A 24025-nucleotide genomic window follows, 5' to 3' on the forward strand; every position below is an offset into this window, starting at 1 on the left:
AGTTTGGAGGAATAAAAGTGCCACAATTAAATAAATAAATACACTATTAAACAATTACTTAAATGTGTCATTAATTCAGTAAAATTTGAATGAAATACATAAATGTACTATTAAATGTGCCATTAACTCATTAAAATTTGAATGAAATACATACATGCATTATTAAATGTGTCATTAATTCATAAAATACCAATTCATTTCATGTAAAAAAAAAAAAACAACATTTAATTATTTAACTATTTAATTATTTATTTCATGTTCCTGTGTTGTACAGATGTGATTATCTACTACAAATTGATGGCTTTTCATCACACTATAAACTGAAATAAGAATGACTATTCAACATTTTTATAATAGTATTTGTAATGCATCAAATAAGATTCATTACAAAAACAAAGAATTATTTTTTTCAACTATTATGTTATGTATTCAATAGTCCATACATTTATCACTAAGTGCTACACATTCCTTCCAACATTAACATTCAAACATTTTCTCACAACATCCTTTAAGATGAAATCTATAAATGAAGAACCCACCTTCAAACTTTAAGACCTACTTGGGAATGTGTCCTTTATTTTAGTGTTATTGGAGTAGGTAGTGTTGATGACTGGTCCCAACTGTAACTGGAAATGCAGCCCTATTATTCATCGGTAAAAGGTTTTTTAGTGGGCAATTTATTTGGTCTGTTTAAAGAACTAGCCCATCAGCTTTACCCATCATTCTCAGCAGCCTGGTTGCTGTTCCAAGCAAATTGCCATCACTGATTGTTGTTACAGGCTTAAATCAAGTGACTATAGCATGGATGGCGTTGCTAAAGAAAAGCAATCTTGTGTCTGAAGTAAAGTCAGTAAAGATGGACGATATGATAGCACTGTTATAAGTGAGGTCTAAATATAGTAGAAACCGGGGCAGCCATCTTCTGCTGGTGATTTCATTTGCTAGCCAACGGTACCACACCTAGTGAACAATAATATTAGGATAGCAGTTGTTGCTATGGAGCTAGCAGGACAAAAAGCATTTAATTAATGTGAGGCAGAGACTGTCCATTGGGCTGGGTGGGCTATAGCTAGTTCAAGGCGTGTTTATTTCTGAGCTGGCCAGGAGATGGGACCTTCATAGAACTCCAGTACCAGTGAAGAAGCCCACGACTGCTAACTGCAAACATATATAAATTCATGAGCTGGTAAATCTGTGTTCACAGGTTGCGTTTTCCAAGAAGTTGTCGTGCCTCTATAGGGTGAACACATCCACAGACCAGACGGCGGTTTGATTCCTGGTACATGGACCAACTGATGAAGGTCGAGGTAGGAAGAGGAAGAAAGCGCTATACCGTTTATGAGAAAGTCACTTTTCTAGTGAAAACGTGACAAACTTTTGTGGTGGCATTTATGCTGACGTTTTTTGATGGTTCACTGTGATAAGTTGTAGATGCATGTGGGAGGAACCAGAATCCGAAACTTTAATGATTATAAAAAGACAATTAATTCTGAAGCTCCTCCGTTGCTAGCAGGTGATTTGAATTCCTTCTACACTTAGTTTCAGGTCAGTAATACAGACAATAACAGTGTTTGCTATTCAGCCAGTGGAAGCACTATTTCACTGTGGGAGAGCTGAGGAGAAAGCACGAGGGCTGCTGGTCCAGACAACACGACAGGAAGTATGTTAAGATCATGTCCTGATTAGCTGGCCTAGCATTCACTTCCATCTTTAACATGTCCCTGGACCAACACAGTCAGCTTGAATGACTACCTGCGGCACTGACAGACACTGACTGCCTTGAAGGTTTCATCACTGGATCCCCTTCAATTTGCCTACTGCCAAAACTTGGGACTAGATGACGGCATCCTCCTTGACCTTCACCTCTCTCTCCCATCAGGACAAGCTCAGGGACCTGGGGATAACCACTTTACTGCTTCCCGCCTGACACACTGACACATTCATTACAGCATTTTAATTCAGTGATGATGACATGAGACAGTTCATTTTTAGCTGCATTTTATTTTATTTTGCAAAAAAAAAAAAAAAAAAAAAAAAAAAAAAAGGCCTGATATTTGAACCAAACATAAAACAGGTCACGTGGCTGGACGCGTAGACTCAGAGCATAAAACATAAAGACTAATTTTTTTTCAAATGTCCGATCAAGCAGACGGTTCAGTCTAAGACGATGACGTTTCCCTCTTGGACTTCTTGTTGCCGTTTGTCTTCTGAGCCATCGTCCTCTTCAGCTGCTGCTCCTCCAGTCTCTGATGCTTCTTTTGCAGGTACGGCGTAACGTTGTCGAAGTTCACCTTGTGCAAGTGCTCAAAGCGGTTATTGGTCCTTGTGGAGTCTGTTATGAAAGAGGAGAGCAGGAGGATGAGAGAACCTTGAAATCAACAAGTTGCTATATATATATGTATTAACATGTGTCCTGGTATCTTAAGCATGCACTAGAGCCACTTCTCAAGATCTGTGTTGTGTATGTAAACCTACACCAACACAGTTTGAGGAGCATTCGATTAGTGGCACCAAAAAGCAGCTATGGTTACCTACACTAACTGTCTTCCTGCATTTGACAGCGCCGCTGGTTGTGTGTGTGTTTTGATACAGGGACATGATATAAATTATGGAAGATACATTGAGCTACTATGTCTCTCTCATTTACTGAACACATACAGGTATTCATCTCCACCTCATGTTAGTTATTAGAGAAGCTCAGATTTGAACTAGAACCCTGGAAGTGCCCAGATCATAGACTATAGAGCTCCCCCTGGTGACTGGCTGCAGTATAGGTCACCTCCTCCATGTCAGTGCATGAGTCATTTTTCTGTCATGTTAGGTAGTTAATATAATATTGATGCATAATCAAGCGTCTTTTTTTTTTTTTTTAGTTAGTTACCTGATGCTATAAAAACAGGATGTGACACGATGACGACCACCAGTTGCCATGCCAACCACTCCATAAAGTGGTGCCGTGAGAGTGGCAAAAACAATTTTTAAAAGTAAGTGCAGTGTATAATCTAACATTTCTTTATAACTGGTGGACGTAGAGCAGAGCGTAGGAATAACTAAACGAAAACATGAGTCTGGACAAAGTGAGGTCAGGTCATCGATGCTCACTCTCTGACCGTACTGATCAGACTCTGGCTCCAAAGTCACAAGATGGGGCCACCAGTACATCTGGGAATATGGCATCAGTTTGGCCAGTGCAAGGAAGTGGGGACATGTCGTCCATATTTGTACAGTCTATGGTCTTTTCCGCACACATTGGTGGTCTCAGCCACACATAACATGACCACAATGACACTGTAGGGTGACTCAACACAACTCTGACATAGTAGCACATTTTGGTGTCTTCTGTGTTAACCTGCAGTGTACAAAACAATGAAAAGAAAGAATAATTGATGACTCACTCTCAAGTGTCTCCCAGTGTGGCCTCAAAGCTTCAGTGACTCTGGTGAGTTCAGGGTCCTCAGCATCACACTAGGAGGAGGAAGGAGGAACAGGAGGGCACACAAATCAGCCAGAGTAGAAAACACGAGACGAGAAAATATACCTTTTGTTCTCAAGCACTGCAAAACTGAGTTATGTTAATAACTGGATAAAGGGTCGATCTCCAATCTCTTAATGTCATTGAGCAAAACCCTGAACCCAGCACTTTCAGTACCAGTAGGTGGAAAGGCATATGTACAGTTGTCTACTACTCAACCATGTGTGTAAGTAAAGTATTGTCTGGGCATTAGTCATTGGTGTCATCACTGGTTCAAGAACAGCTCTTAAACACTTTCCACAATCAGGGCATAATAAGCTTCTAATTCTTGTACAAATTTTCAGAATAATGTTGCTCAACTGGATAAAAACACAGCATGTTCTGGTCCAGAGTCAGCGCTTGGGACACTGAGATAAAGGTTTCTTAAAGATTAGTTAGACATGATTATAATTTTATAAGGAAGCAAGGATTTCTTTTACCTTAGAGAAGAGAGGGGGGAAAAATATTTTGTTTTTCCTTAAGTCAAAGTTTGTGTAAAATATGAAGAAATTCCCTCAAGAAAAGTATGGGATGTTGATGAGTGACTACACAAATACATACAGCCTCAGGCATTCAAATCATAATGGCAAACAACTGCCGCTTCACTTTTCAGTGTCATAAATCAGGGCAGGAAAATATAGTATTTAGTTTTTCTGGGGCACATTTTAATCTAAAGGCTCGTGTATGGTATCAAGTCTGCTGGTTACTGGGAGACACAACTAAACTCTATGCAGACATTTGTGTGGTGCAACTTTTTTATGTTTAATCACAACTAGCTGTAAACTAAAGGCTCTTTTATGGTTCTGTGGGACTGGATGCTGGAACCTACGCACGTCTGTAACAACGCCACCAAAACACTAGTCGCTGCTGTGTGTTTTTTTGCCAGTCGGGGTTCATTTTTCTATCTACTTCCTGCTTCGCTTTCAACAATGGGAACTGAAACTTTCACCCCGAATTTCGCCAAAGAACGCGTACGGGTGCATCACACTGTACCTCCCAGGAGCTCTGTCTACGAGTGTAGATTTGAAGCGGTGCATCCTTTAAGTCCATCAGCACCCAGAGCCGTCCTTCAGGGTCAAAGGTCATGTCCAGGGGACAGTGGGGCAGGGAGAGCCTGCTGTGTGGCGCATACTTCTTTTCACTCTCTTGGTCCAGACTGAAAAACTGAACTGTGGAAACTCTGAGAACACACAGGAAAGAGAGTGCAGCCATTGAAGGACGTGTGCTTCTTTTGTAAGAACATTGTAAAGAGCCCTGCTTGTTTGTGCACTTTCCATCTCTCAGGGAGACAAGATGACGGGTTGCTTAAGCTTCCTTTAATTGGGGAGAGCGTGGTCCTTAAGTACAGATTTACATTGTGCCTCTTTACAAGTAAAAATCTGAAAATCAATCTCTCCTTTCCCTCCTCTTCGGATGAGAAAATACTTGTCTGAACCTCTTACGTTCTAACAACATTGGAAAGATTATGTTATTCTGATTAAGACCAGTGTTATTATTGTAGAGCCCCTGGCCATTCAGTGGGAGATATTGCAACTAAAAAGGGCTAAATGACTACATTACCAGCAATTTTAGTTCTACAGCACCATCAAATAATTATTAAAATGCTCTATTTTCCACTATTCAAAGTACAGCATATTATTGAAAATGAGGGGTGCCACTATTGTCAGAATAACATTGAACCATTCGGCATCCGTGCTTTAATACATGCTTGAGAATTCTTATTTTTACCTTATGATTATTTTCAATTTTGCACACAGCCAGTTTCCACCATTCAGATTTTGCTCTGAATTGCTTCTATTTTTGTGTCTGCCTGCAATTCCACACACTATGGGAGAACACCTCGCTGCAAGCTAATATTCAATCACTATTATTAGTATGCACTAGAGCTGGTGGGTGCGGACAATAGTGGTGTCCAATTTCACACTTTCCTTCAATGTGGCAAGCGGTGGACAGGAAGCGGTGAAGTTTTTTGGCGGTAGAGAAAATGACGGAGAAAAAAGGACGTGTCAAAATTTCATGAGTCTTTAAATTACCGCAACAATTGGTTGTTGGATTTAGCGAGAAATCACAGCATGTAAAGATATTTGAAACTAAGTTGTTTGATCTGTCTGTTGTCCAGACCAATGACTGACAAAGGCAGCTAAACTCACCTTTCGCACTGCACAGCTACAAGGCAACCGTCAGGGGAGCTGGTGATTCGGCAAACTGTTGGATTCTGGGAAATTACATGAAGCCAGAAAGAAAGTTGTCACTGAGTACTTATTTACTTTAAAAAATGGGTAATTTATGAGCTGAAAAAACAGACTATTCTGTGTCAAGTTTTTGACAGAAACATCAGATGAAAGTTAGCTAGTTAACGCTGTGTCCTTTTTACCAGTCGGGTTAATTTTTGCTTCCGTTTCCAGCTTCACTTTCACCAATGGTGACTGAATATTTTGCCAGAATTTCGCCAAAGACGAAACACACAAATGTCTTTATCCGAATCTCCTCAGTTAACTTTTCCTCCATGTGTTCCATCTTTATCGATTGAAAAAAAACTGCAGACATGGAGAAGCACCCAGAAATACGCAAGCAGAAACATGCTACTACAAAGCGGACCGATCACAGCTGTAGGTGTAGTTACATTTCTGTGACTAGACCTCAGATTAGAGCCTATTTAAATGCTTCACAGAGGTCAGGTAGTGGACACGTCTCAACATCAGCTGTTCAGAGGAGACTGTGTTAATCAAACCTACGTGGTTGAGAAGAAAAATAAATAGTTGACTCCACAGTCACCCGACCTAAACCCAATTGAGATAGTGAAGTCAGTGGTTACCTTGTCTTTATCACCCTTAGAGCTTGGTGCCACTTCGACGTCACTGAGGTCCAAGCTCTGCAGCTTACGGCCGGACTCGTATTCCCAAAGCTTCATGGTGCCGTCCTAGCAAAAAACAAGGCTGAAAATTATTTAATTATTCTTGACGAAAGCTCATGAGCTGCATTTAAGTACAAACATTTGCCCCAGAACATCATTTTCATCGCATTTTGACATTTTGACGTAGCTTGACTAAAGATGACACAGATACAGTGTGTGACCAGATGTGGGAAAAATAATGGCAGAGCAGACAAAATGAGTTTACTTCCCACATGTGTGTTATTTCATGTAGACTAAAATCTCTGTTTGGTAGTGTAGGAAGCCAACACGCACCCCTGATCCAGACAGCAGACAGTGTGGAAGGCCTGATGGGATGTGCAAAGCACTCACAAACCTAGAAGAAACAACACAAAACAAGCATGTTGATGATCACTGCTCTGTAAATTCATGAGGTAACAAACGACTCCTATATGTGGGTTAAGGTGCTCACTCTTGATGGCCCAGGCAGAAGGACTGAATGTTGTACGGAGATTTGAGGTGGCTCACTCTGATCTTCTCATCCCGATCTGCCGTGAGGATGAACTTGTCATCTGGCGACATGGTCTGAAGACAGCAGAGGAGGTGCAATCAAGTCAGTCAGTCACCTCTGGTGAAAGGGTGGACCAGAGATCAGGCAACAAGAGCCAACTTTAATTGAGCATCACCTGCCCTTACTGTGCATGCTCTTTGTTCTGGCTGTGATGCTACGTAGCGCTAAGGCAGCACTGGTCTGTCTTACCATAGCTAGCAACATGGACAGGTGGCCCATCTTCAGCTCGCCCTCTCGCTCCACATCCACCACCGAGAAGGAATAGACATCTCCTGATTTGTCAGCCACCAGCAGCTCATCCTCAGCCTGGCTGAACACCAGGGATGTACATCTCCTCACCACAGACCTGTTCAGCAGTCACACAGCCGTCATTAACACATCTATCAGCTTATATCGGTGCAGAAGCCACTGTGGCTAGAGGACAAATGGAAGTTGTACCTGATGCTGATGCAACGCCACGATGGGGAGCAGTGAAACAGAACCAGTCTCTTGGTGTCATCAGTCAGAGCTGCCAGTTTACCAGATGGAGATGTGGCAAAGGCGAGGACTTTGTCACTTCCCGTTTCCTCTGTGGCACCACCATCACTGGTGACAAAGACAAACTACACCTATTGAGTATATAAGATCTTCTAGTTCTCTAAATGTTTTTATGTTTTCTTTTACCATTAGCACACATTTTTGTTGTCCTTTGCAAAGTACACTCACTACCGACTTAAAACACAACATGCACTTACCTGGGGTTGTCATTCTTATTACTGGGCTTCTTCTCTGCAGTGCTGCAGTCGAACACAAATGGTTCCCTGCAATAAATCACACAACACCTGACGTATTAGATCTTAATGGTAAAAGTTGCACTACAGTACTTTTTAGTTTTAAACAGTAATCTACGTTTATATGATCGCAGTTGTTTAACTCTCACAAACCAATGAATGAAAACAATTTCTTCAAACTGAGTTTTTTTCAGAGTGTTTTCGGTCAGTATTTAAGACTTTACACACCGAAACCAGACTCTGTTGTACTTTGAACTTTGTCCGTTTTTACAGATTCCAGTCACAGGAACAATAGTCTGATGGAAATGTACAAGTAGTCTTTATCGTAACCATGGTATTGATTATCTGTAGAAATTATTTACTTCCTTGTGTTCATTTAGTAACCTAACTAACTGGAACACATATACATACTTTCCTGGTACCGGATTATGACACGTGTGTCCTTTAACAGTCATGTTAGGTGTAATTACTTCACGCTAATTTCAAAATACTGGGCACAAACTGAAGTTTATCTACATACAGACCTAGGCTTCTTGAGATGCTGAATTTCTCTTGTTTCTCCTATTGTCTTCATATTGGAAAAAAATAAGAAACGGCTAAATGATGACAAGAAAGCGTCAAAAATAGGGATGCGCATATCAATCCAGAAATATCGATTCTTCTGATCTAGACGTGTGTTTTTTTAGAATTGATCTTCACATCAAAATATTGATGCCATATATTTTATTTTATATTCTTTTTATTGCCAAGTGCAAATTGGATAGAATACATGTCTCTCACAAAGCAATGGTAGTTTTAGCCTATATGTTTTTGTGATATACAAAAAAAAAACAAAGCAAACAATTACACGGCAGCATCATCAAACATAAATAGACTGGATATTTCGCAAGAAATATTAATACTTTTATGACATCAACTCTGTAATCAATTCTAAAAAAGTAAAAAAAAAAAAAAATGCAATCTGTAGTCAACATTTGTGTAAGGTGTAGGAACTACTTTTCCTTCTGACTTCCTCTCTGCCAACGCTTGGTGCCTATCAGTAACAAAATCAGGAGAATATAAATGGGAAATGATAAAGAACGCAGAATGAGACATTTGTTGTCAAAGTTAAAATTCTAACCTAAAGACCACTCTCACTCTGTCTGGTCCAAAAACAGTTATATCGAAGTGAGAGTGACTGTTATTATTTTTATTTTTGTTTGAGAGAGATTTTTTTTTTTTTTTTATGTGATTCGCTCAGATTTTCAGTTGACCTGTTGATTTCCACAGATTTACCCGCTTTGATTAAAGAGAAGTCTGTTATTTGGCAGCTTGTTTAATTCGTAATTCGTACAGAGAGATATAAAATACATTTTTCCTAATTATAGTCACAAGTGTTCATTGTAAAAGTCATCTTTTTCATATACACAAGTAGACATCTGAAAGCATCGATATAGGTATCGAGATATTAACCTCGGTATGAAGGAAAATAATGGTATCGCTCACTCCTAGTGGTCAAAACGATCTGTGTGCTTCTGTCAGTCCGAGTGCGCACGTTTTTGACGCACCGGAACCCGCATGAAACCGAAAACGAAGAGCTTTCTTAAACTGAACGATCAGATTTAAGACTTTTCAATAAAAAAGAACAATTCAAAAAAAACAGTGCGTGCACGAATTAAAATGCGCATTCGTGCCCACTAATCGCTACGCACGTATTTGTGAATCTTCTGTTTCTCTCGTGGATCATGAAATAGATTATTTTCACTCCATGAGTCGAAAAACCAGCTAGCCAACACTGCTAACTAGCACACATTGTAAACTGCTCCCCTCCAGGCTACAGACATTTTGTGTACCAGTGTCATCATACCTGGCTTCTTTGGTGTGAATTGCTACGAGCTTCTTGTCAAATGTGAAAATGATCCACTCTTTAGAGAAACCGACAGCAGTCATGACTGTCAGTGATAGAGATTCCACTAGTTTACCATGGACTTGTTTTTAAAGAGCCCACGAGGGGAAGCCTTCTTCTTCTTCTACTCGGATATGTTGGTAGTTTAGACGCCACTGCTCGTTTTACTGCCCCCGTTTGTTTTATTTTTATATAGACTACTTTTTATACGATTTAGAAACCTTATATGGCTATCTGACATACAAAAACGTAGATGAAAAAATAATAATAAAATACAAGTAAAAATCTAGGAAATTATATAAAAATAAACTATAAATAAGAAACTAGTAAAATAAAGTAATATGAGGAAAATGTTACTTAAGGTGCAATAAAGTGCATTAACATTAATTATTGTATAATAGAAAGACTTAGACAGACTTTGACAGTTGGCAAAAACAGTGCCCAAGATGATGCGGTTGTTTGGCCATTTGCCATGTATTAACATGTATTATATACCAGTTGGTTCCTCACAGGGATGTGTTGTAGAGTCTTATGTCCAAACAAACGACCTCCTCAGCTTGTCCATGGATCAGGACAGAGCCAGCAACCTGTCCCTGAAAGAGCTTCTCTGTCTGACTGTGGTGCCATGTAGAGGGTGGTGGACATTGTTCATGACACTTCAAGGTCTTTGCGTCTGAGGTTTCTCTCGGTTTCTCTCTGTCTTAAATTAGATACGTTTCAAGAAAAACATACTACACTTCTTAAGGTTGTCCACACCTACATGACCCTGTAGGATGTTTCACTACAACGTACATTTATTCATTCATTCGTTTTCTGTAACAGCCTGTCCTTTAATTAAAATAGAAGACCAAATACATAAAATGTATTTTAACGTAATATTTTGTATTATGTATGTTGTAGCTACACTTTATTTTTTCAATTTACCTCATTAATTTACCCCTTTCAATGAAATTAATATAATTAATGAGAAATATTTTTTAAAAACGGAGGAAAAGGGAATATTTAGTCGCGTAAATAAGACGTCATCGAGCATTTACTATACACGCCCCCTTGAGAAAGTACAGAATGTACACAAGACGAGGTCTGCAAGCATGTGCGTGTAGATGATGGAAGAATGGTTTTATTTCCATGAATGAATTTCTTAATAATAATATAAAAAAACAAAGGTTTTGAGCAGAGTATGTGATGCTCTTGGGGGCACACCACATTACGACAGGATAAGTGTACTAAAATGATTAAATTTAAGAGCGAATGACATTTTTTCGCAGAGTAAACAAACCCAAACATAGTGTTTACAACGACTCCCTGCGTCCAGTATTTATATGAGAGTAAATATGCATATACCAGCGTGGAAAAAATGCACATTTCTGGCACATATGAGGCCAAAAATACACTTTTAACGAGCCACACATGCAAAGGGGGCGTTGACTGTCGCATTACATAAAACTGGTGTATCATTTGGACAGAACCAAGCTCGCTGCTGAGGGCTGCCTCTGGACCACTGCTCAGCGTCCGAGGAGCGAAGACAATCACTGTATTCACCAAAGGGTAGGGTTACTACTAGTTTGGTAGTTTTGTTAACCACACGCTCTGGGTTACTTTTTATCGCACTGAAACCAGGTTAGATATTTTATCCCATCTTCTTTTTGCTATGTTTATTTGTACGACGCTAAATATCAGTACCTGCGGGCTGAAGATGCTTGGACGTCGCTGTCTTTGTTTTAATTTATTGTTTGTGTATTTATTGATGGGAGCAGGCTCGCTGTAACGCACCACACGAAAGATGGCGGCAGCCCTGATGAGGATAGGACGGCTGGGCCGTGGCAAGGTACGTGCAGTGTTAAACACATTTATCCTTCATTTTTCTTACTTTGTTACTGGGAAAAAAAAAACATTAAAATTGAATGTCCTGGCAATGATCTGTGTCGCCGTGTACAGACACGACAGACAGTCAACAGTTACTGCAGCCTGAACTCTAAAGCCTAATAATGAATAGTTTAAAGTGTGTATTTTTAAACAGGAGGTGAGGATGTTACTTCACTGTGAAAGGAGGTCATATGTAATGTTAAAACAGAAGGCAGGAATCAGACCCACTGCAAGGAATGTGGTGTCACCGGATGTGGTTGACAGTGAGAGATCCCATAAATTTAAAAATAAAATGATGTGCTAACATACACCGATCAGCCACAACATTAAAACCTCAATATGAGTGAACTGACCTTCTTGAGACAATTCACTGTTCTGCTGGGAAACTTTTGGACTTGGCATTGAGTCATGTGGATGTAATTTAGACATGTATCACCCACCTAGACCAGACCAGACACCCCCACCCCATAGCAATGACACTCCTTGATGGCAGCAGGTGTCGACCTGGCTCCAAATTTACTAGATCGCAAGTATCTGTGGAATGCAGTGGATCAAGCCAGTCCAGAGGCCCCTCCCCGCAACAGGACCCAAAGGCCCCCACTAACAACATTCTGTTGCCGGACACCACAGGACACCCTGAGAATGTCCATTCACTGATGAGTCAGAGCCAAACGATATTAGGACGGTAGTCATAATGTTATGCCTGATCACTGTATAAAGTGCCACAGAAAAAAAAAACTTGTTCCCTTGAGATTTTTCTAAATTTCTGCATGAAAATTGCTCGACACACAATTTTGAGTTGTTCTGCTGTTATACTTTTTTTAAAAAAATTTTAAATACAAGCTGAGGATATTACTTAATTGTGAAAAGAAGCATAAACTTTAAAGCAGATTCTACATGCATGCCTCGGTGGCCGAAATTGGTGACACAGGCCTGTTAGGTGAAGCTGAACTGTCCAGGAATTTGACTGAGTACACTGAGTGCAGCAGTTGTTTTGACACTATATGCAGTATATTTTGGCAATATGCAACAACAAAGGTGTATTTGCGTTTTTGTTTTTTTTTTTCGTTTTTTTTGCTGCGTATCACAAATGTCGTCTCCTCATCATCGGTGTCTGATTTGACTCATGACGGACCTGTGTAGAGCAGAGATCTATTGTGGTTCCTCCTAATGTCTGATTAAGAGTAAGACATGGAACTTTTAAAAAAGGGTGTGCATTAAAAGTTTTTTTTTTTTCTAGTTTGAACGTTTGAGATTACCCCACAACACAGTCATCTTGTGAAACCTATTTTTTATATCTAGAAGAGAATTAGCATCTTGCCACTGAGTAAATGTCTTCGTTATTATGGGATAAGTGTAGCTAAATGTTTTTCGGTACCTATGAATGAGGTGGCCTCCACCTTGTGGTGTTATACTGAAATCTACCCAGTCTCACCATTCTCTGAGCAGAACCATTCAAGTTTTCGTCTAATTAATATTACGCTGCTTTGCCTCCGCCAGCTACAAGGGAATGTTGGATTATACACTGTAAATATTTTTAAAAGTTGTTTTCACAACTCTCGGTCCCAGGGGACAGGCACGATTGGCTCGTTGGCATAATTCTAGCGTTAATAACTAACCAAAGCGATATTCATCAGCATTATATTAACTACATAAAATGAGTGAAACATCCTTTAAAAAAATACCATTCATATAATTAATAATATTATTCTGAGCCTGATTCTGAGTCTGATGCTTCTGATGAGTTTTAATGTAATGAAATAATTGGACAACAATTGTATGTGTGTATGTCACTTTTAACTTATATGACATAATAATTTGTGCGTTTCTGTGTTCAGAGTTTGCAAGCAGAGAGCTGGATCACTCTCAGCAGAGCACCCGCAGCCATTACTTTTAGCTCAAAGTCAGGGAGTTCCAAGAAGTCATCAAAAAAGAACAACACAGGTACTGTTACAGCCTTTACCGGTTCTTGGATAAAGCTACAAATGTGTTAGAAGTGTCATAAGCTGTGTTTACACAAAAAAAAAATTATGTGAAAGGTTTTTGGACCCTTCAGAATGTTCTACATGGCTGTAGAAAAATGTCTCGGCTCACAAGTTGTTGTACTGCTAAAATTTCTCAGGGTTTTTCTAGAAGACATTTCTGCATTTCTATTGAACTTATAGATCATATGATTTTTTTGTTGTTGTTGTTGTTAATGTTAAACCACACCAGTACAAGTTCCACTCTTATGTATCTTAAACTTGTTTTCTGTGTCTGGTATTTTGTTAAATGTGTCAATTTCCCATTGAACCATCTATACAGTTTACACGTGTTAAATAATGCATTCTGTCTGCTTGCCCTCCTCCATCATCCTAGACAAAAAAGAGGCTAAAACATACTTCGATATAGAGAAGCTTGTTCAACACAAGTCGTATGAGCTTCCCAAGAAACATGTCTCTGCAGCAGCAGCAGCAGCAGCTGCTGTACGTGCCATGGAGCCCACACCCTCAACTGTTGCACCTGAGGCTGTGGTAAACACCCTTCCAGTCCAGGACGTGGCCACTCCCACTGCTGAAGCTATTCCCAAGCCTGCTTCAATAGCTGAAGACGCATCTGTTGTGGAATCGCCCTCTGAAGCTGCACAACCAGTGGAAGCTACACCTGTGGCTGAAGTTAACGCCGAAGCTGCTCCAGCTGTTGAAGCCATACCTGCCGCTGACGCTGCACTGGTGCTTGAGGCTGTTGCTGAAGCGGTCCCCGTGGTTGAAGCGGTCATTGAAGCGGCCCCTGTGGTTGAAGCTGTTATTGAAGCTGCTGCTTCTGTAGTTGAAGCCGCCAGTCCTCCGCCAACTGAAGCCGCTGTCCCTGCAGCAGAAACTCCCACCGCAGTTCCTGAAGACCCTGTTTCTGAAGGACCACTAGTGCCTGAAGCAGCTCCAGCAGCCGATGAAGCGGCCCTCAAAGCTACAACTGCTGAAGCTGTTAGTGAAGCCCCTGTGGCTGAAACTGTCTCTGAAGCTCTTTTAGCTGAAGCCCCTGCAGAAGCCTCCCCCAAACCTGTGGCTGAAGCTGCCGCTGTGGCTGAAGCTGCCCCTGTAGAAGCAGCTCCAGAGCCTGTGGCTGAAGCTGCCCCTGAGCCTGTGGCTGAAGCTGCCCCTGTAGAAGCTGCCCCTGAACCTGTGGCTGAAGCTGCCCCTGTAGAAGCTGCCCCTGAACCTGTGGCTGAAGCTGCCCCTGTAGAAGCTGCCCCTGAACCTGTGGCTGAAGCTGCCCCTGTAGAAGCTGCCCCTGAGCCTGTGGCTGAAGCTGCCCCTGTGAACTGCCTGAACCTGTGGCTGAAGCTGCCCCTGTAGAAGCTGAGCCTGTGGCTGAAGCTGCCCCTGTAGAAGCTGCCCCTGAACCTGTGGCTGAAGCTGCCCCTGTAGAAGCTGCCCCTGAGGCTGTGGCTGAAGCTGCCCCTATCGAAGCTGCCCCTGAGGCTGTGGCTGAAGCTGCCCCTGTAGAGGTGACTCCAGATCCTGTGGCTGAAGCTTCAGGGCAGCAGGTGGAGGCCCTACCCGAACCGGTTGAACCATCTGAGGGTACACACTATAACCTCCTCCTCCTCCTCCTCCTTCCCCCACAATCCTTCTCCTTTCCTCTGTGGAGCCTGCAGTCTATCAATAGTCCTTCCTTATACAAAGCTTAAATATTACAGTCGCCGGTTATGAGTGTAAAGATAAACTATAAAGTTAACTGACTTAACAGTTTTGTTCTATCCTCAAGCAGCTTGTTCCTAACGAACCCTTTTTTTTGTTGTTGTTGTCTATAACACGTCTTCCTATCATATCCACCGCCACTGTGGCTCATTCACTTTTAGTTCAGCTGCTTCTTCTGTTCGTCTCTGCTGCACTATCTACTAGATGCGTGTGTCAGCATCACAGCGTGTTGGCTAAATATTAGTAGTTGCTTCACTTCCAGGCACCTTTCCTTTGCTCCAGTTATTTCTTTTACTTATTACTAATATTAATTTTGCCACTTTTTACACATAACATTTATAAAATCACACATGCTTTACTAGTTGTCTTTGTTTTGCTATCTCTATGGCTGCCAACATCATATAAGATAAACTGCCCATTTCTCTGTTCTAGCTCATTAAACTGTATTTTGTCATGTGGTTAAAAAACAAGTTTTTTTTGCAGTTTTAAAAAAAAAATGTCTCAGGACAAATTGTAAATGTAAACTGCTCTTCCTCTTTCTTTCTTGGGGAACCGTATTGGTGATTGCAACCTGGTTTCTGTGTGTTGAGGATAAGTTGAAGTTTTTAAACTGGTGCTTTGGACTTGACTGTTAAATGTCTGGACAACGGTATATGTGATTTTAAATGGGGTTGCTTTACAACTAGATTGTTTGTAAGTCTAGCATGCCCTGTCACAGAAACCTCTTGACTTGTTAACCTGCCTGACATTCACACGTTCTCTCCTACTGTCAACCACTCCAAGGTGCTGTTTTGTGCATGAAGTTTACCCTTGTTCTCTGTAGACTGGAGGACTGATGAGATCCATGCATGACTTTTGGCTTATCTACAACTTTTCTGTGAAGGCAAATCATTTTGTTTTGTTTTTCTCGATCTCTTTCAGCACAAATCGACCCAATACAGAAGCTGTTCTTGGACTCCATACGCCAGTACTCCACACAAAGCCAGTAAGTGTCAGTACCTCCGCCATAGAGGTTTATTTGTAACTTACTGAGGTTTATGTAACATAAATGGCTTCCCAGCCAGCCCTTTAGCTGTAGAATCATCACTTTTATCACATTTTATCGGTGTTGCTGTACTGTTTGTGGTGTTATTGTGAATTGAATTACTTTCACTGTTGTTCACATTTCCATACTGTACAAATAATCAGCGACTTGTATTTATTTAACTGTAGTTTATATGTGCTACTGACATGGACACTGGCTCAACCGGTCTCTCTGGGTGTAGTGTTCATCCTGAGAGCAGCAGGCGGGTCAGACAGAATCGTGCCCAGAACAGGGCCCCTGGTGGGTGGCTTCATCTGAATGTAGTGACCCAGATCTGTGCCTCATGCAGTGTAGCACCAGTCAGTCACACACACAGTCAGTCCAGGTTTTAAATCCTAACTGAGACTGGCTATTTAAACCCTTCATATGACCGGATTCTCCGGGCCAGACCTTGGTACTGAGTAAGGATCCGATTGAAGACGGGCCCAGAGAAGTAGAGTTTTTGGACTAATTTCTTTCCCCAATTTACTTTTTTGAGGATGAGCGTGAATTTGGGCCTGCTTAGTTGTGGTTCCTGATGTCATGTTTCAGGATTTTGTGTGTGTATGTATATATCAGCGTGGGATTCAATTTGTTTATTTAGTGATCACTGACTGAAGTGTTCCATGAGTTGGGGTTGTGTGAACTGTGCTTTTTTTCAAATTGGGTAGAGTATGTTAAAACACCTGCTTAGTGCAGTATTTATCAAATGCTATGAATAAATAACTAGTTTCAGATGTGGTCAGTGAACTGCTGCATTGCTGATGGTGGATCTTTGTGCTCTTGTAGGGCTACTGGGAAGCTAGTCGATGCAGATTCAGACTACGAGAAGGCTTTGGCAGAGGAGATTGCAAAGCTTCAGAGACTCTACGGTGGTGGAGACCTCTCATCTTTCCCAGAGTTCAAGTTTACAGGTGAGTCAACTGCTGTCCCCCGTCAACAGTACAATGAACGACTGTATTTGATGTGTACAGTTCTGGCTCTCAACAACTTTGGAAGTATTGCATTGTATTGATTGTCTTATTTTAAGAACATGAAAGACTAACAACTCTTCTCTGTGTCTTTAGAGCCCAACCTGGACGAAGTTTCCCAGAAGTGAACATCGTCACTCATCCACTCGCCCCATTTTCTTTTACATATGTGGTCCATCGTGTAATGTTACATTAATGTCAGAGTCGCAACAAATCCTTACGTCTTGCTTTGTGCAAAGAGAATGCGTTTTCTCTTTTTTTATGGGAATAGAAGTTAAAGCATTAGAAGTATATTTTGGTAGACGGAGTGAACAACAAGCTGTGAATTAAGCTTTGGGTAGACTGACTCCATTACTGTGTGTGTGTATGTAGAAAAAAATTAATAAATTTCCGTGTCTAAACCTCTTTCACTCTTTTCCTTGTTAACTTTCAAATGACTGTATTTGGATATGCTGGAAAGCATCACAGAAGCATTGACTTCGCTAGTTCTCTGAGGGTGTGCTGTGGTGTCTGGATTCAAGACGTTAGCAGCAGTTAACACCTTAAATCCATTGCTGTGTTAGTCAAACCATTTGTGAACAGTCTTTATTTTGTGGCAGGGTGCATTATCCCGCTGAGTGTGCATGGCAAGACCAGGACCCAATGTGATGCATCAGCCCAGGTGTTCTTTCAGAATTTGATGCTCACATGCCCTTTGTAGGTTCTTTCAGCACAGACTCACCCTTTCTGGTCAAAAGCTACAAATTTGGACATACTGTGTCTTCTGGTACCTTTCTGTCAGAACCTACATTCAGTTTTTCAGCAACTTGCACCACAGTATAACAGCTGTTGCATTAACTCTGTTTACTGCTTTCCCTTGCTTCCTACGTCCAGTTGCCTTTCTTTAATGTTTTTGGAAATACCACGACCTGGATGACCGAGAACCTTCACAGACATCAGAGTACTTTCATTTCTGCTGGCATTTAAATCAGTTAAAACTGGCATATACCGACCATATATCAATCAGCAGGTCAGTCCCGTGTGGACCCATGGGATAAATTTGCAAAGGAAGAGAAGAAGAACGAAGGGGGTGGGGACTAGAACGAGAAGAGGGAAGAGTACAAGAAATTGGGGGAGATAAAGAAGGGGGAGTGAGGAAGGAAGAAAGGATTAGAAGAAGGAGATGTAGATGAGTGAGGAGGAAGACAAAAATGACAAAGATGGAAGAAGATGAATGTGGTGAGGAAGACTAAGAGAAGGAGTAGGGGTAGCATGAATTAAACAACAGATGGCAGCAATGTGCTGAAATTGACATTATTTCTCGTTAGAAAAAAATGCAGGTTGTTCATAAAATGTTTTGTATAAGACTAACTCATTAAATGTAGTTTACATATTTGCACTAAAACAATAGAGAAATCCGTTGAGTTTTTTATTTACAGGTTACCATACTATTGTGTTACTGGATGTGGCACCTGAACTAAAATATGTCGACATCCCTGCTGTAGGTGGAACCTAGTGTTCAGCTTTCTTCGTTTCCAACCGGAGCATAATATTGTGAACACAAAATGGCGACCTCCTTGCTACGGTCAGGACGACTGGGTTTACTCAAGGTAATAGCATCAGAACCGTGTGTCAGTCTTTCAAACCGGGTCCATTTAGATAACACCTTAGGCACGAACGTGTACTGTTTTTGGGAGAGTTGTCGTAAACAGCTCCGCACCAGGCGGGGCGAGTTGTTTTCGGACCGAGCGGAGAAAGGGCAGGAGGCGGACATTACGTTATCTTAGCAACATCCGAGTAGCGTCTACTACTTCATATATTCATAGCTAATTTTAAATAATTATCGACATGAGACTTTTTGAAATAAAGCAGAAACCTAAAGCTGGCAATTTGGAACAAGCCAACAACACATGACACCGATGAAATCTGCTAAAGTCAAGTTAGCTTCCTGGCTAGTGGCTTTATTTTGAGCTGCGCTAAAGGATTAGCGAAAAGAAAGAAAGCTAATTATAGAATCCTTTTGTGATGATAATCGTGCTATATTTATAACGATAACAATAATGTTTGGGTATATATTTGTTGCGACAGTGAAAACTGTCGATATTGTAATATTATCATAATATTGGCCAATATATTACAGGGGTGTGTTTTAAATTTACAGCTTATATTTTATGTTACTTATTTTATTAAATATATTTTGTTTATTTACACTTATGCACTTGTGCATTTACATGATGTATATTTTCCAAAATGACAAAATGAATAATGGACAATAACACAACAGGATCATAATGAAAGCCATAGATAGGTTCAAGAATTTACATTTGCATAAAAAGTATTAAGTTGTTGATAAATGAAAAATCTAATTTCCCCTCCATTGAGAAATCCAAATTTCCAAAATGACACACATCAGCAAATGGATAGAAAACTGGTAGAATTACAACAAAGAGCTGCCATTCGTCCACAGGGACAAAGAAACCATCACGATGATTCCATGTTGATAAAATAGTTAGCCAGCTTAGGCTTAACACGACTAGAAAAGAGAATTTTCCAGTGATGATTGAAATTGAGCTTCTGCGTCTGCAGTGTCTCCAGTTGGAGAGCTGGGGTGTCCTGGGGAGTCGCCTGCCTGCTTCGCTCTGCACTAAGGCTGAAGAACCGGAGAAGCCGGTGAAAAAAGCCAAGGCTTCAGGGAAGAGTAAGGCCATTTTATTTTGTTCACCACTACTCTCTACTTTTGCTGGTTGTTTACTTTTATGTGTAACTATAATTCAACGTACTGCAAAGGTGGAAGCAGTATATGAATGGAATTCATGTTTAACTTTAAGGCTTAACATAAAACTCTTTTTTTTTTTCAGTGCACGAATTATTAAAAAAAACTCTTTCTTCCATCCTTCCGTTTCATCCAGAATAAGCCGATGACACCTTAAATCTCTGCTCATTCTATTTTATTCCAAGTATAAAATGATAAGACTGTGTACGGTATTCAAAATGTTTTTGCATTTATTTCTGACATTTTAAGTCAGAGTAGCTCATAATGGGCAATGTACATTTTACCAAAACTTTTTGCCTCGTATCTAGTTTCAAGCACAAATGAATGCATTTAATAAAATTATTTCGGGAATGTAGTGGCTTCATGGTATTGATTAGTTTGAATAAAAAAATGTCCTAAATTGTACTTTAAGCGATATTTAGGAGGAGATATGTAAGAGGTAGGAAAACATTTGTAATGTGGAGTACACCGTAGGTCTCTTCTGTACAAATCCGAACGCATATCGGGATGTAAAATGAATGATTTCTGCTTTTAAAGGCCATTTTCCTAAATCCTGTTACTTTTTAACTGCTTATGTCCCGTTTACCATTTTCCTCAGCAGCAGAGGCTGTAGATGGAAGAGAAAAGCTACTGGCCTACAGGACCAGAGTTGTCTTCCCAGTTAGACTTTCAGAGCCTGGAGCGTTCCCAGCGCAGTGTCAGGGTGTGACTGAACCAGTGGTGAGCTCCACTGCCGGTGCCAAAACATTTGTAGCGTCGGTCCCTGTTGTTGCTGCCAGTGAACCAGCTGTAGCTGAGCAAGAAGCAACCAAGGCTGCGGCACCCACATCAGATCCAGCTCCTGACACTGAGACTGCTCGGGTTATCAGTGGCACAGCTCCACCTATGGTGCACGCAGGTACCGAAGCTGCTGAACCCGTGGTTGGTGTGAGTAGTGGAAGCGTACCACCGGACGAAACTGCCAAAGACAAAGCAGTTCCAGCCGCCGGAGCGTCATCTGAAGACTCATCCTCCTCATCTTCCAGCGACTCTGATTCTGACACAGACTCTGACTCTGACTCCGACTCTGAAGATGAAGACTCAGCGGGCAAGACTGAAACCAAGACTGAAACCAAGACTTCCTCGCCAGATGTAGTGAAAGAAGACAAAGTTGTCCACCAGGAAGCCACAGACAGTGTGGAAGTGACCAAAGAAGCTCAGCAGCCACCTGAAGCTACCCTGACCTCTGATACTGATGCTCTACGAGATTTAGCAGCACCCTCAGAAGCTGCTCAAGCTACCGTGGAGGCTCCCTCTGTTAGTGGTGAGGAGTTAGTGGAAGTGGAAGCTGCTCCAGAAACGATAAAAGATCATTCATCTCCTGGTGCCCCTAATGCTGAAGCAGAAACTCCAGTTGGAACTGTGACGAAGGCCGCAACTCCAGAAACTGCTCAACCTACCGTGGAGGCTCCCTCTGTTAGTAGCGAGGAGTTAGTGGAAGTGGAAGCTGCTCCAGAAACGATAAAAGATCATTCATCTCCTGGTTCCCCGAATGTTGAGGCAGAAACTCCGGTTGCTACTGTGACGAAGGCTGCAACTCCAGAAACTGCTCAGACTAACACTCCAGTAGAAACAACAGAGACTGTCACTCCTGAAACCAGTGCAGAAGTTAAAGAGGCTGAGCCTGTGGAGACTGTCGCTGTCCCCATGGAAGCCACCGCGGAAGAAGAAGAAGCTCCACGGCCCGCAGAGGTAGCTCCTGTTGAAACATCTGCCGAGGGTGCGGCTGAAGTCTGTGCCCCCGCGGAGAGCACCGAAGAGCTGGTGGACACCGCCCCAGTCGTGGCTGGCGCCGTAGGCGAGGAGCTGGAGGCGGAAACCCCAGCAGAACAGTCCAAGGGTACACACTACACCACCCTACCGCCCCAAATCTTTAGCTTTCTCTTTCTTTCTTTGGATCTTTTAACCCACCACCAATGGCCATAGCTTCCTCTCTGTTCCTGTGAACACATGCATCATTTTAAGGAGTTATCAGCTTCCTCACTTAGTACTCCTTAGTGAATGCTGCTGTGCTCACAGCCTTTTAAAATGTTTCCCTACATTCTTCTAAACGGCTTCTTTTATGTTTTCATCTATAAACCCGTGGCTTTGGTTTCCAGTTAAAGTTTGCATGAGGATGGTGACGTCAACATTGTTTATTACATAGAGTTCAACTAATCATGCTAATTTTCCTGCTTACTTCCCTTCATTCAGAATATTTCCCCTATGTTTTCACGGTGATAATATGTGTTTGTAATGCAGACTTTTGTTAAATTAATGTTGCAGGAACAGAACCACTTTTAGGTTTCACTGTGTCAGGTAATGATATCAAGCTCGTACTCCCCGATGGTTCCATGCAGAGCCAGTGACAGCATTTGTGTGTGGGCATTGTTCTGTAATTACAGAAGTGAAACGCTAGACCGTGACTAGTGCGGGTGCAAGTGAGCAGCTCACGTAAAGGTTGTAGTTAGTTAGTTGAGACCAGGTGACTAGTATGCAGCTCTGCAGGTCAGAAACGCACTCTTAAGCTTAAAAGAGAAGGTGTCTGCCCCCCGATCCCAACTTTCAGTTCTACTTTTTAAAGTCTAGATAAGTAAGTCTGCACTTTGAGATCAAAGTGATCTATTGGATTAGATTAGAGTCTTTATTGTCATTGCACGGTAGCATATAACAATATACATTGCACAACGAAATTTAGGTACAGCTCTCCCGTCAGTGCAAAAGATAAATATTCAATACATAACTAAACTAGACAAGGCATGTACATGTATTAGGATGATGTGGTATATTTGGGTCTTTAAGATACGATGGAGCTTGTCCTTTAAGGGTCTTGTAAATCCTAAATATTTCTTAAACTACGTCTATTTGTTCCACTTTTGTGCCTTTAAGTAATCCAGCTCGAGATCACCTTGTTTCCTTACTTGTTTATTTTTATCAATGGTTGATTTTTCTCCTTTTTTGTATCTTGTAAATACTTCCTTTGTCTGGTATACTATGGGGTAAGCACAGCACCAGTCTATGAATGTAAATGTGTTTCTCTGATTATGGATATGTGATACGGTTTGTGATACACTTTTTTTTTTTTTTTTTAAATAACTTTACTGTTGCAGCATGTTGAGGGATGCAGATGCTGTTTAATCCCGAGAACTGTGTTACCAGCACACTAGGGTTTTCACTTTACTGCCCTTTTTAAAATTTATTTCATGTCTTTATAGTTGACGAGGACGCTTACCTTTACATGCTTCCTCTCACAAACATTATCCTTGAGGCTTTTCACACCAGTGTGTCTCCACACTCTGTAGGTGGTCGTGCAGCCTGTTGCCATAGGAAATGTCCTGCCATAAACTACCTTTGTCAGCACTTGTGAATGTGTAAATGTGCTGTCTCCTCAGATTTGCTCTCAGTTTATCAGAACTGTTAATAACAGCCTTTGTTGCCTGAGAATCCGTAAGAGTGCTGCTGATGATACAACACCTAGTATAGTATTTGACCTTGCTTTATTTCTGTTTTAACGTCGATCTGCAGAGAGATGTGATACTAACTTTTCTTTTTCACCCCCACCCCTCTCTTTTTTTTCCTTTCTTTTTTTTCTTTTTTTTTGTAGAAGCTGCAGCTGCAGCTGCAGAGCCCGAGGAGCCCTTTGACAACAGCACTTACAAGAACTACCAGCACCACAGCTACAACCCTTACACATTTGCAGACCTGGATCTTCAGATGGCCAAGTTCCGTCTCCCTCAGCCCTCCTCTGGTAGACCCTCTCCCAGGCACTAGAACCGAAGAACTCATCAGCAGCATATTTGTGCTTAATGATGGTGATGATGCTGTCCCTCTTTCTGTATGATTGTCAACCTGCCTTCCATATTTGCATGAAACTCTGCGTATGGAAATATTAAAGCGCTCAAATGAAAAATTAAGTTTGTTATGCCTGTTGTGATTCAGCTTAGTCTTATTTGATTTAGACCCACTTTTCCTCACTAGTTAAACGAGCCGTGTGCGTTCTCTGAATAATACATAATATGTTGTCGTATTTGTAGCTGGGTAGAATATATGTGCAAAGCAGCGTAAG

The 24025-nt window shown here is 41.3% G+C and overlaps 3 protein-coding genes across 4 annotated transcripts; 2 read left to right on the forward strand and 1 right to left on the reverse strand.

The window, feature by feature from the left end:
- Positions 1-2019: 2019 nt before the first annotated feature.
- Positions 2020-9750, reverse strand: wdr4 (WD repeat domain 4). Its single transcript, XM_047600038.1, has 11 exons — positions 9571-9750; positions 7689-7754; positions 7393-7539; positions 7144-7300; positions 6856-6968; positions 6699-6759; positions 6327-6431; positions 5662-5726; positions 4505-4691; positions 3396-3465; positions 2020-2332 (listed from the first exon to the last, which is right to left on the reverse strand). Exons 1-11 carry the CDS (start codon positions 9651-9653, stop codon positions 2160-2162), a joined length of 1227 nt encoding a protein of 408 aa, XP_047455994.1. The 5' UTR covers positions 9654-9750; the 3' UTR covers positions 2020-2159.
- Positions 9751-10943: 1193 nt separating this feature from the next.
- On the forward strand, positions 10944-17594 carry si:ch211-140m22.7 (uncharacterized protein LOC570370 homolog). The gene is given in 8 exon segments (XM_047600232.1): positions 10944-11229; positions 11367-11437; positions 13314-13419; positions 13834-14765; positions 14768-15038; positions 16077-16140; positions 17008-17132; positions 17286-17594. Coding segments are annotated over 7 exon segments (1575 nt in total). The 5' UTR covers positions 10944-11229; positions 11367-11392; the 3' UTR covers positions 17318-17594.
- Positions 17595-18654: 1060 nt separating this feature from the next.
- ndufv3 (NADH:ubiquinone oxidoreductase subunit V3) lies at positions 18655-23873 on the forward strand. 2 transcript variants are annotated; one of them, XM_047600221.1, is made up of 4 exons: positions 18655-18778; positions 19755-19866; positions 20540-21820; positions 23564-23873. In XM_047600221.1, the coding sequence occupies exons 1-4, from the start codon at positions 18734-18736 to the stop codon at positions 23728-23730; spliced, it is 1605 nt and encodes a 534-aa protein (XP_047456177.1). In that variant the 5' UTR covers positions 18655-18733; the 3' UTR covers positions 23731-23873. The 2 variants fall into 2 exon arrangements, with proteins under 2 accessions (XP_047456177.1, XP_047456178.1); XM_047600222.1 differs by having other exon boundaries at positions 20543-21820.
- The last annotated feature ends 152 nt before the right edge of the window (positions 23874-24025 follow it).

This window comes from Mugil cephalus, chromosome 12 (assembly GCF_022458985.1).
Source record: "Mugil cephalus isolate CIBA_MC_2020 chromosome 12, CIBA_Mcephalus_1.1, whole genome shotgun sequence".
Classification (NCBI taxonomy): domain Eukaryota; kingdom Metazoa; phylum Chordata; class Actinopteri; order Mugiliformes; family Mugilidae; genus Mugil; species Mugil cephalus.